Source organism: Falco biarmicus, chromosome 14 (genome assembly GCF_023638135.1).
Source record: "Falco biarmicus isolate bFalBia1 chromosome 14, bFalBia1.pri, whole genome shotgun sequence".
Classification (NCBI taxonomy): Eukaryota; Metazoa; Chordata; class Aves; order Falconiformes; family Falconidae; genus Falco; species Falco biarmicus.
This window is the reverse complement of record NC_079301.1, coordinates 16,219,950-16,233,109: the sequence shown is the minus strand read 5'-3', so window position 1 is coordinate 16,233,109 and position 13,160 is coordinate 16,219,950. Positions and strand designations below refer to the sequence as shown.

Genomic DNA, 13,160 nt, shown 5'->3' with positions numbered 1-13,160 from the left:
CGCCCTCCGCCGCGGCAGGGGGCGCTGTGGCGGCGCGGCGCGCAGGGCCGGCGCCGGAAGAAGCCCGTCGCGCCGGCCGCGACACTGAGGCGCATCCCGGGACCGGCGGCTCATGGCGGCGGCGGCTCGGCTGCTGCGTGCGTGAAGCGGCCGCCTCCTCCCCGCCGCGCCGCAGCCCTTCCCGCCGCCATGACCGAGGAGCCGTACGAGAAGTTCCTGGCCCCCGAGGAGCCGTGCCCGCTGCTCTCGCACCAGCACCCGCCGCGGGGCGGCAGCTTGAGCCTGAGCGAGGAGGGCTGCCTGGACGTCAGCGACTTCGGCTGCCAGCTCTCGTCCTGCCACCGCACCGACCCGCTGCACCGCTTCCACTCCAACAGGTCCGCCCGCCGCGCCGCGGGGCTCCGGCCGCTGCCCGCACGGCGCACGGAGGCGGCTGGGGGCGGCCGGGCCGCGGTGATGCCACGGGGGGGGCCGGGGCGGGCGGGCGGCCCGGGGCTGGGGCGGCGGGGCCGGCGCTGCCCATGCAGGAGGGCCCTGCCTCGCCCCCGCTCCCCGGCCCGGTGCGGGCCCGGCTGTGGCGAGCCCCGGCGGCGGCAGGCAGCCGCCCGGCTGGGCCCCGCCGGGGTGTGCGGCCTCTGGCAGGGCCCTGTGAGGGTTTGGCCGGGTTTCGGTTAATAGCATTGCGGCTGTCAGGGTGAGCTCGGTGCGGCCTTGAAGATGTGTTTATTCCCTTCCCAATGTCTTCAGACGGAGGTTTGGGGCGCTGTAGGATGGGCAGCTAGGGTGGTGTGTGTGCAGCAATTAAAAGCAGGCCTTGCACGGGCACCAAGCGAACCTGCGGAGCTTCAGGGTAAGTCAGGCGGCCTGGTGGCTGCACCGATTCCGGCAGAAGCATTCCCATCCTATGCTACTAATTATGGGCAAATTATCCTGCCTTTAATCTGTAGAAAACGTCGATTCTAAAAATGCAAATGCAGCTCTGTAAAGAAACTTCCAGTTGTACTTACAAAATCAAAACCACAGTCCTGCTTGCTGTAGAACTTAATTCTGCTGCTGTGTATGTGTGGTATTAAATTTGAATATAGTAATAGCTTTTTTTTCCCCCCTGCTAACAGCTTGTGAGATTTCAGTCTTGAACATTCATGTGGGATAGTTTTAGTCCCTGTTGCTGAGCTGCAAGATACTCTTACTGGTTATTAAGTGTTTCTACGACACCGTTACGAAGAGTGAATAAGGCAATCTTTCAGTTGAATTTGTATGAAATCATGGAAATTACACTTTAAAAAGTGCCATTCACAACGTCAAGCTCGTAGTTACAGATTCTTAAATGATTCAGTCTTAAGAGCCTCGATCCAACGTGATACACTTTCATGATCTAGCTCTTATATCATAAGACCCAATTGTGACATCAGCAGTAAGATGTATTTCCTAGCATATCTCTAAGATAAATGTGTGATATTTGCCAGATTTGCATTTAATCCATTTTGTAAGTTTCTCTTTTGATTGCCTTTCACTTACTGAGAGTGTTATTCAGGCTCACTCATTTTACAAACTCAGGTTTGTAACCCAGGCATCTTGAGTGGGTATATCACTTCTGTGGGCAAGGACATGTGCTCTCCTGCACTAAGCTGTTGCAGATGCATGGCTCAATATGTGGTGTTTGCATAAGGCTTCCTAATTTTTTTAAGTTACAAGTAATTTTAATGTAGTTCTCACTTGTTAATCCAGTTCACCCTAGCAAGCACAGCGGTTCCCCCCTAGGCATGAGAAGGTAAGGGCTGACTGCTGTACATGCAGTGATGCTGCATACCTGGAGCATCTGTGTGTAGTTGGTTGGTGGCAGAGCCACTGTGCCGCCTCCTGTGTTTTGATGGGTCTGGAAATTATCCACTCTTGTCTTTCCTTTCATTGATATTTAATGAGTACAGAAACTGAAGTAGTGTTCAAAACAGGCTGTGTCACCACATTCATATTCAACTGATGCCGATCGATTGCCCTGCCCACAAAAGTCTGTACTAGTGAAACATTGCACGTGTGTGAGTGAAGCAGAAAGGGAGGGAGGGTAAGGTCTCTTGAATCTGCTAAAGGAAGAGTTTTTGAAATGCCTTTAACATTGGATAAATTCACTGCTGGCCAAATAGATGTGGGAGTGAGTCAATCACAAACGTATTTAGCCAACCTGGTATGCAGCTTAAATAATGATGGTGAGTACCTTCTGGGCAATGGCGTTGCTCAGCTTTTGCAGTTGGATAGAGAAATGTTCTTCCAGTGAGCCAGGCTGAAGTGGATAGGCTGATGGAACAGCAGTTAATCGCGTGGGTTTGTGTTGGTGCATTTTAGAAACCCTTTTCAAATTGTTTTGGCCGTATTGCAGTGCTGTGCTGACTCATAGTTGTCTCGACCTACTTTCCACCAATATGTGAAATAAATCCACATATGGAGACCAATTTCATGAGCTTGTTAAATAAATTCTGGATTCCTCTAATGAGAATAAAAAACCTGTTCTGTGAAGTTTGAGTCCTCAGTTGCTTTCCTTTAGCAACATTAACTAGCTTTTTAAATTAAATTGGGGGGGGGGGGGGGGGGGTTTAGCTTTGGCGTGGTAGAATTTTCACACAGATCATTTTCCAGTCTTGCACTGTCTCATTCCAACAGCATGTCCAATATTTTTGGCATTCAGTGTTGAAAATAGTGAATAATGGAGCCTTGCGAATATCCATAATGCATTTCCGTATTAAGCCTTAGTGTTGTGTTGGATTGTCAACCTAGAATTTCTTTTTGACTCCTATTTGTCCTGAAGTCCAATGGATTTACTACTTAGTTTTGCATATTCCAATTTATGTGGAAGTTGAAGTATCCCAACGTAGGGGAAATTGTATTTTTAGCTCAGTGTATTTAAAAAAACAACCAACCAACCAAAAAAAGGAGACTGTTTACACACTACAGGAATCACGGCTCTAGGGTGGAAATTGTTAATATATTAAGGTAAAGGTATAATTATACTAACAATATATGGATTTTTGCCTTGCTGTTTTTAATACTGAATTATCGTTGGTGTTGTTTATGGATCTTTACAAATACTTTAAAATTTAAATTCACATATTTATAACGTCAATAAAATCAATGTATAACATTACTGACAAAACTATCTCAGCCTTGCTTGTGAGTCTTAAAATAATTTTTCAGGACACATGATGCCAATATGTTTGCTGCTTTCTATTTGTTCTGTCCTGTTTTGCAGGTGGAACTTGACATCTTGTGGAACCAGCGTAGCCAGCTCGGAATGCAGTGAGGAGTTGTTCTCATCGGTTTCAGTTGGTGATCAAGATGACTGTTACTCTTTACTGGATGACCAGGAGTTCACATCTTTTGATTTATTCCCTGAGGGCAGTGTCTGCAGTGATGTGTCATCTTCTATCAGCACATACTGGGATTGGTCAGACAGTGAGTTTGAATGGCAGGTAAACTAGTTCCACTGTAAATGTAATATTTTGTGTAGATTATGAAGTGCTGGGTTTAACTTCAGTTGAAAAGTCCTCAGCATTTGTTTCTTGGTAACTACTGAATGTAAGAGCAGATACTGAATCTTCAGCAACAAAGATGATGTTTTGTTCCACTTTATTCCAGCATTTTTAATCTGGAGGGGAGACAGAAGATCAGCTTCTCAAAGAGGAATGCTTACATATTGTGGTAGTTTGATTTTTAGTGATCGACGTGTGTCTTGTAGCCATGAACTTAGATCCTTTGTTCTGAGGATCTGCTCTGCTAGTGAAATCTGGTTATAGATGTCTGTTTCCAGTGATTTGGTCTGATTAAATCCTTTGGAATGCACCTGGCACCTAGGTAAAATGTAGAAGCTCTTACCATCGCCTTTTTCCGTCTTTTTTTTTTCTCTGCCAGTAAGAGTACAGAGCTCACTTTGTCTCACCAGGATGGGAAAAGTGTGCTGGTGAATTGCATCCTCCTTTCTCCTAGTCTTTACTGGATGCAGTCCTGGCCATCTATCTCTAATTTATGGTGGTAGTCTTTGTTCAGCAGATTTCAGTTGTGATGTGCAAATCTTTTTATGTATTATAGACTTAAATCAGCTGTGAAATGTATACATAACTTTGAAGTAGGAAATGTGGTGCTTCAGAATATACTGAGGAATAATTTTAAATTTTTTCATACAGCTTAGTCAAAGCCTGTAGAGTCTTTTAAGTGCAGTATAAGGACTGAAAACACTCATTCCAAGAAAAAGTGCTAATCCTGTTCCAGAAGATGCAAATCAATTTAAGATAACGTGGACTGAGATTAGCTCTGAATTTCTTACTGTTCTAGTCTAACTGCTAGTCTTTCTGTGTATTGTATCACAGAAGTTACAAGTGCATTTGTATAATGCAGCCTGTAGGAACAGCGTTCATGGGATCACAAAGATGTAGAGCTTCATTGAGTTGTGAAATCTTAATTGCCTGATAAACTCGGCGATTGTTTTGAAAAGAAGCAATCTTCCATGTCTTAGCTGACAGCACGTTTGATTAGGAGCTAGGTTTTTTTAAACAAGCATTTCTTAAGAGACATACTTGATTGGACTTGTAGAATTTTATAAAGTCTTTTTTGTAGCTCTTTATGGTGTTACCTGGCAAAATCTGAGCATGAGTAATCCAGCTGTCACACTTTAACTGGAATTGCATTCAGAAATTACATGTCAGTTGTATAAATGAAGCTAACTAAAGTTCTGCAGTTGCCTCCAGGAGAATGACGGTGATTTTAATTGAATTGTCTTGTGTGATTATGGGGTGTGGTATAAATTACAAAGCTACTTTGAAATGATCTTCCTTAAACTAGACTTATGCTTTAAAATGGGAGGTTTGGATTGTAATGGACGATTTACACTGACGGAGAAGGGAAACAGTTGAAATGCCCCATCATTCGGCTGTTTTCTTAAATGCAGATTTTTAAAAAGGTGATTGATAATAGAGAATGGCGTGAATTGAGTTTGCACTTGCTGTTTATTGGAAGATTCGAAGGGGTACTGCCAGAGTTATGAGTAATTATTAAGAACTTGTTAGAGTCCGTAGATGAGCGATGCTTTGCTGATTTGACAGTATGTTTTGAATTGTTAATAGTGTTAAAGTGGTTTTAAATCTGCCTACTGTATTCTAAGGCTTTGTTCTTTCTCTTGCTTATTACAAGTTGCCTGGCAGCGACATTACAAGTGGGAGTGATGTACTTTCTGATGTTATACCTAGTATTCCGAGCTCTCCTTGTCTGCTTCCAAAAAAGAAAAACAAGCATAGGAATCTTGATGAACTTCCATGGAGTGCAATGACAAATGATGAACAGGTGAAATGGACTTTTTTCCCTATGTGAGAACTGTTACACAGAAGAACTTTCCATTAGTGCCACATCTTAAGAGACATACTGATTGCTGTAGGTGTAAGTGTAGACCTGTGCAGTATTACTGGATTCTTGAAACTAAATCTTCTTGTCTTTTGCATCTGTAGTAGGCAGTTTAATGTGTACTTGGTTTTTTCACCCTGAGTTTTTGATGATACTCAATGAGGCTAGAATTGTAGGAAATGTGTTTCAGTGCATTTTATTCTGTTGGTCCTTTCTTGTTTCTGTCACTCATTTAGAATCAATAATACCTTCAAATGACTTGCCTTTCTTTGCGTCCTAGGTTGAATATATTGAGTATTTGAGTCGCAAAGTCAGTACAGAGATGGGCCTTCGAGAGCAACTTGATATTATTAAAATTATTGATCCTACTGCTCAGATCTCACCTACGGATAGTGAATTCATTATTGAATTGAACTGTCTCACAGATGAAAAACTGAAACAGGTGAGTTAAGGTTTGTACATTTGACTTCAGGGTTTCAGTATCTGATAAGTCTTGCAAAATCTCTTACGGAGTTGTGATGAATTTTTATATGTAATCATAGGAAGATACAATAGAGCACAATATTGTCAATGAGGGAAAATAGAGTTCAAAAGCATATTATATGTATTAAACCTTTATATGAAAGACTGTGAATTATATATTCTCCCTATATGTTAAGCCTAAGCTGGTGTGTGTGTAATGAGTTATGCCATGGGCCCAGTACTGCTTATGACAAAGCATATTCCACTTCATGACTGTCAACTGGTGGAGGGTTTCCGTTTGCTCACTGATGATAGACTAGCATTGAAAAATCCAAAGGGCTGGAATTTGTTGGGGTAGACCATAAATTTAATGTAAAAAGGGATATAGAAAAAAGTGTTTTAAAAGTGTTACAAAATGCAAATTACAACAAAGAAGGGTACCTGAATCGTGTGGTAGGTAGATACTACTGTCATCTTAGTCTTTGTACTATTTTGATGTGTTGTTGGGAAAAGATGCAGTGTCCAAACAAGCTGAACTCCTCAGTGTTAGTCTGTGATTATGATAAAGATTGACAATGGAAAACATCGACTGCTCTTGTGGGCTTGGCCTGTTGCATATTTCAAACATTTTATGAGTATCATCTTAAAGTAGAAAAGTACTGCTTTCCTTACGCCCACTTTTGTTTGACTATACCTAGCAAAATAAAGGGGGTTGACACACTAGTTAAACAACTTAGTTCAGTTGAACTTCACTGATATTCCTGTTTAGTGTTACAACTTACTGTTGTGTATTAGAAGACTTGGTGGGCAGGAGAGGGGAAGAAACCCGAAACCTTGTTACTTGGTTCTCTTCCTTCCATAATGAAATTAGTATTAACTTAGTTAAGATCTCTTGATGACTGCCAGATGGCTTGGGGTTTAAGCACCCACAGCAAAATGCTTTAAAAGGCTAACTGAACTGGTCCAGTGACTTGATCATTATTAGTAGCCATATTCTGTTTTTTGTCAGTATCTCAGTGCGGTATTTATCAGGCTGTAGTAATTCTGATGCCTCTGTTCTAAAGGTGAGAAACTACATCAAGGAGCATGGACCTCGTCAACGATCTGCAAGGGAAAGCTGGAAGAGGAGTAACTACAGTTGTGCAAGTACCAGTGGTGTGAGCGGTGCCAGTGCCAGCAGCAGCAGTGCCAGCATGGTCAGCTCAGCGAGCAGCAGTGGCTCTAGTGTCGCTAACTCCGCTTCAAACTCAAGCGCCAACATGAGTCGAGCGCACAGTGATAGTAATTTGTCCACAAGTGCTGCAGACAGAATCCGGGATTCAAAAGTAAAGTTTCTAACTATGTACATATGTATTAAACTGTCTGACTCGTTAAGGTTTTGTATGTGGTTGTAACTGGGTTATTTGTACTGAAGGAGCATGGTTAGTCACCGAGGATCTGCTGAAGTTCTCTAGCTAAATTAATGCTGACTCTTTCCTCTGATGTGACCATAAGGAATTTAAACTTTTGCTCTTCCCATCACTTCTAAGTGAAAGCTTGATGTTTGTATGTAGTAGGTCTTCTCATTACTTTTGTTTAGAATAATATGAGTGGGGGTTGAATATAGGCTTATGCATCTTTACTTAGTTCATAGTTTAAAAAAAAAAAATTACTCAAGATTGATCAACCTAATCTAGGTATAATTTCTGGCTAGTAAAGACTGCTTTGGTTGTGGGTTTTTTGGTTTTTTTGTTGTGTTGGGTTTTTTCCCCAGCTAGAAGTTTCATCAGGCTTTTTGAATCTTCTTCAGTTCATTCTTCCAATGTGTCTCATGAGATTACATAGTGAGGGCTGACCTACCGAAGCACGTTGCAGTTAAAGTAGTACTGTGGCACTTGTCCTGTTGCCATAATTTCAGATTCATTTGTGGGTGAGAGGAGCAGTTCCTGCTTGCTTTTCAGCATCTCAGGTGGTGGCTGTAAGACTGTAACATTTCCCTGACAATAAAGACTTTTCTGATCAAAGACTCAGCTATGCAACATCACAGGGTGATGTTGTGCCTCATAACTCCCTTGTGGTAAATGGTCTCGATATTTTCCTATTGGGTACGATTTCGGATAAATGTTTACACCACCTCTTGAGTATTCATTTTAGTTATTTTTCAGAGCAGACATTATGTTAGAGTTAACTTATATTTGCCCTCTTTAAAGGTGGTTTCTAATCTACAGAAAAAAAATCTTATTTTTTTTGTCTTCTATATTTTGACAGAAGCGTTCCAAGCAACGGAAGCTACAGCAAAAGGCCTTACGCAAGAGACAGCTGAAAGAACAAAGACAAGCCCGTAAGGAGAGACTGAGTGGATTATTTCTTAATGAAGAAGTGCTCTCTTTAAAAGTGACTGAGGAGGACCATGAAGGAGATGTGGATGTTTTAATGTGACAGGGGTGAATTTATCAGTGTTCTTTCTAAGCCTTAAATGTATTATCCTTATTGTTTACATCTATTTCTTGACCAAATTTTGATTAGTGTTAACAATATAAACCAGATCTTTTCTCAAGTGTAGTTTTGCTAAGAAGGTCTAAGTATTGAGTAACTTGAGCTTTTTGAGACTAATTTTGCAACAAAGACTTCAGAAACTTAACTATCATCTGAAAAGCTGCTGAATAGATACAATTTTAAGGAAAGTTGAACTTGGCTAACACGCTAACTTATGTGGAAGACATAAATCTGGGCTGCTTTTGAATGACACTAAGCATGCATCACTATGCTTCAGCTTTTTTATTTTTTCCAACTTGAAGTTAATATTACACTTGGCTTGTTCTGTCTTCCTTTCCCATTATTAGGAAGATTGTTCAGCATGAGGAAAAACTCTTTAGTTCTATAGGGGTTTCTTCAGTCTTGCTCTTGGATCATACAAAATCGAAGTACTGTGGTAAATCCTTTTCTAGAAGTTGCAATTTAACCGAGACTGCACAGAAAACAAGAGGCAGGGCTTCTGATGCAGGGAATCTGTAACACAGATAATGCCTAATAACGTAGTTCTTTAGGGAGCAATTAGAATTCAAAAAAACGATTTGCAAGCTTAGTCTTTGGAAAGTTAATTTTGCTGCTCAATATCTTATAGTATGGTTGTTACTAATGGTTGATCAGTACATCCCTAGTATTACTATGAAAAGATTCAAATAAAAACACTAATCTGCAATTCAGTTGTCTAGGACACTACTTAATAATAGTTAAAAATGCTACTGGAAAGAGAAGTGCAAACAAGCGGCACACAACTTTTTTTTTTTTTTTTTTTTTTTTTTCCCCAGAAGCATATCTAAATAGATTCATGTGGTTGGCAGGAGAACTTAATTAATGCAGCTGTGCTTTTTAATTGTATGTTTAGTTGAGGATGTGTCTTCTTTGTGGGTTGTTACACCATTACATGTTTCAGAATTGTCCTTTTGTTGTCTATCTGCTTTTGAAATTTCTCTTGCTAAGAAAACGAGGTAAAATTGTGGCTTTCGAGTAGGGAGATAAAAGTAGTTTTAACCTGTTTCCTAATTCTGACAATCTGTAAGGTGACCTTTGTCTTTATCTTGGAAGTACTTGTTACAGAACTCCTTCCCCCCACAGCTGAGATAAAAATAATACTTCTCAATTTCAATGTGAAACTTAAAAGGTTATAAAATTATTTTCTAGTTCTGAGTTTAGGAACTAATTTTTCATTGCCTTGGTGCTTCATTACTTTTGTTTTGCACTTGTGAATTAAGGAGCCCGTAGGTGCCTGTAATTGCAGAATATAGCCCAATCCTGCAGAATTGCATGGTCAGCTTTATATAGAACTACTCATTTTCATTTTGCATGTCCTGCACAGACTTATTAGCCCTGACAGCTGACGTATTTTTCATTCAGAAGTGGCATTCCTTGTAGCCTCAAAATAAACTGACCTGTAAAATATCTGAACAATGGCCTCTGAAAGGGCTTTGATTAGAAATAAAAGGTCTGTAGTCAAACTAGTATGTGTGAACTTAGTCACTCTTGCTGCTGCTAGACAGCAGGTACCCAGACTTGGCCATTGGCTGATTAAAAGCCACTTAAAACTCATTTTGAACTCAAATGTTAGTTATCCTTTATGGTCAGTTATTTGGCCACTAACCAGCAGTGACCATTACCTGTCCGTATTTGCCTGTACTGCACTATAGCTGCTTGAAACCTCCCTCCCTCCTGTAGAAAAAGTACCAAAACCTTCTTAATAGCATACAAGTTACTGAGAATTTAGATTGACTTAAATGTGGAGCTTCTTTTAAATATCTTGGATGGAAGAAAAAAATGAATTGCTGTCAATACGGCTAATTTCAGGGTGCAGTTGTTGAGCTCTTGCAGCTTACCATGGCTGTAATGGATGAATTCATCATGAAACATCTCACTGTATGTACACTTCACAGTTCAGTACAACCTTTATTTTCTGCAGTGACTTTGAAATGTGATTTTTTTTTTCTGAAGAAAAATGCACACTTAGTGCTGTAGAGAATTGAGACTGAAATGAAATGTAAGAAAGATGCAATATCTCAGAGTGGTGGAGCATGAAAGTGTGTCACTTTATTCTGTTTCAGCAGCTCTTCAGAGTTTAAAATCCTTTAGGATTTGTTGAGAGAAGACCCCCTCATTTTGATGAGGTACAGTTCTTTTTGGTCACCTGTCTACTAGCTGCCAGAGATCATGAAATGAAGGAGGATAGTATTTCCATCTTGATTTTAGTGGTAAGCATGTGAGTATAAATTAATCCAAGCGATTAAATGGGTCCAGTTCCTCGTCTGTGATGTTGGATCAAAAAGTCCTGAGTGCCACAGTAGCTGATTGTGGTATGTTGTCTCCAGCTGGGTACTTCAGTCACTTGTGTGACAGTTAAAACAATAAAGAGTGGGTTTCCAGGGGCTGCATGGTAATAATTTATAGTTCTGTAATCTCATAGTCCCAGATGCTTATAACCTAAGAATACAAAACTCCAAATATTCTGCTAAGAATGCAGAATAATACCTTGCTTACCTGAATGTTCTCTTTGCCAAATGCTTGGCACCTCAGAGAATCTGGCCTGAAGTAGCTGTGGGGATTCAGGAGTTCTCACATACTTCCACGTGTCTGGGTTTTTTTCCCCTTTTCTCATCCTTCTTGGTTCTAGTGCCATGCTCATTTTGTGGAGGGGGGAGGTGTTTTTGTCTGATTCTTGTCTTTCCCTGCGATGTGCTGTATGCTTACCCAGGGAAGTGGTTGAATCTCCATCCCTGGAGGTATTCAAAAGAAGCATAAACATGGTGCTTAGGGACACGGTTTAGTGGTGGACTTGGCAGTGTTCAGTTTACAGTTGGACTTGATGATCTTAAGGTCTTTTCCAACCTAAACAATTCTAGGATTCTATGAATTTGTATTGGATACCCGGGGCATTAGTCCAACAGTTGGAATTTTAGTTAAACGTGGTCTTGCTGATGAGAGTGTTGGCCATTGTGGCTGCTGCTTTTTTTTTTTTTTTTTTACAGGAAGTTATCTACAGGTTATTGGGTTCAGATGGGTAAAGAAGAGTAACAGACTGCTAAAATCATGCATTCTTATTAGCACTTTTTCAAAAAAGATTCAAATCTCTGCTTTTTATTTATAGATAAGAATTGTCAAGATTAAAAGCAAAAGAGAGACGAACAGGAAAAAGCTCATAGCTGTATGTCTCCATGGTACTGAAGCTGTATATCTAGGTGCTTTGTACCCGCTGTAATATGAATGTAATCAATTTACACTCCATAACATTAGCGGTTTGCTTCCATGGTAACTTTTTCTCTAAAAAGGCTTAGAAGGAGCACTGAAAGTCTGATTGCAGTAGGACTGTAAACAATAGAGAACATTCTTTTCTAGAATGATTTTACCTATGAGGAAAAAAGCTAGCTGCCTACAAACCTGATTTTTGTGTGTGTATCTAATGTCATCCTTTGTCTCTGTTCAGATAATATCTATTTTTCTTTATCTGGGAAACAGATTAAAAGATTGTTATAGTATTCTCAGTATGGGGTGCTTATAAAGAGGAGCAAGAAAAGTCTTTGCAAGACTTTCCTCGGCTTAACTTTTGGTTCTCATATTGTGGTTTGAAACCTGTGAAGATCATTCTCTGGGAAAAAAACAAACCAACCAACCTGCTTGAACTTTATCACATGCATTTACATCACGGTGCATATACAATATGGAAAAATATAAAAATGGCAATATTTACTGTTCATCTACACTGAATGGCCTGAAGCCATTTCTTTTCTCCTGACACTTTCAGCTTTGAAATCATTTGATGCATTAGTCTATAAATATTAATAAACTGGACTGTTTTGAGGGCTCTTGAAGTTCATTCTTATAAGCCAGATTTTCTTGGCAAATGTTGTTAGATGTATTGCTTTAATGTTCCTTAGCTTACTGATCTTGCAGTTCTTGGCATAGAAAAGACAAGTCAACATGCAATTTTCCATTTAAGGATTACAAAGATCGTTTATCTACCAAGGGCAAATCCTAGTAATAGTCAAAGCTTGTCTATTTTGACTATTAAGTCTGATTAAATATACTTGCATTCTTTCTCATCTGGATAAATTTAAAACATTTCCAGATAACAAATAAATTCTTCCATTTAAAAAAAATTGTAATATTGAAGCCTTGAATATAGTTCATAACCAAAGCAAGGGGAAAGTGGGACTTTGTGATGATTTTTTTTTTCTTTTTTGGGGGGGAGAGATGGGGGCATAAATTAGAATATATGGTACTGCTTAAATTGAGGTGGTTTTTTTTCCCCAGATTCTCTGCTAATTGTATTGCCAAAATGCACTTTTGTATAGAAAACTGTCCTCTGTACATTCTGTATCTACACGATGTTTATAGAGATTTTTCTGAGGTTGTGAAGGATTTACTGAAAGATGCGATGCTGGTGACTGATGCTGTTGATTTCAAGTTTTCATTGTATTTGAAAATAGTTATGTGCATATTGAAATACAGGTTGGAATTAAAATTGATGACGTAGCAAAGATATCCTGACAAAACTATGTGGTATCTTCTTCAGAGCAGGGGGATTTACATAGAGGGCTTGTATACTCACTGTTCAGGCAGAAAGTACAGATAAAGTCACACATGTTAAGTGTTCTTTGTGACAGAAAGCAAACCAGTCCCTCCTTAAATAGTGTGGTTTGTTATCCACAAAATCTGATCAGAATTGCTTCATAGGAAAATGACTACTTGTTGTGAATGGTATAACCCAAGATCTTGTACTGAAAGCTGTCTGTCCTTAGTTTTGATTTCTGTGCCAGAGGATTTTTTTAATATATATGCTATGTAGG

The 13,160-nt window shown here is 40.0% G+C and overlaps 1 protein-coding gene across 1 annotated transcript; it reads left to right on the top strand.

The window, feature by feature from the left end:
• Positions 1–64: 64 nt before the first annotated feature.
• Positions 65–12,855, top strand: FAM199X (family with sequence similarity 199, X-linked). Its single transcript, XM_056359744.1, has 6 exons — positions 65–377; positions 3,242–3,461; positions 5,176–5,325; positions 5,663–5,824; positions 6,909–7,169; positions 8,092–12,855. Exons 1-6 carry the CDS (start codon positions 190–192, stop codon positions 8,260–8,262), a joined length of 1,152 nt encoding a protein of 383 aa, XP_056215719.1. The 5' UTR covers positions 65–189; the 3' UTR covers positions 8,263–12,855.
• Positions 12,856–13,160: the final 305 nt, after the last annotated feature.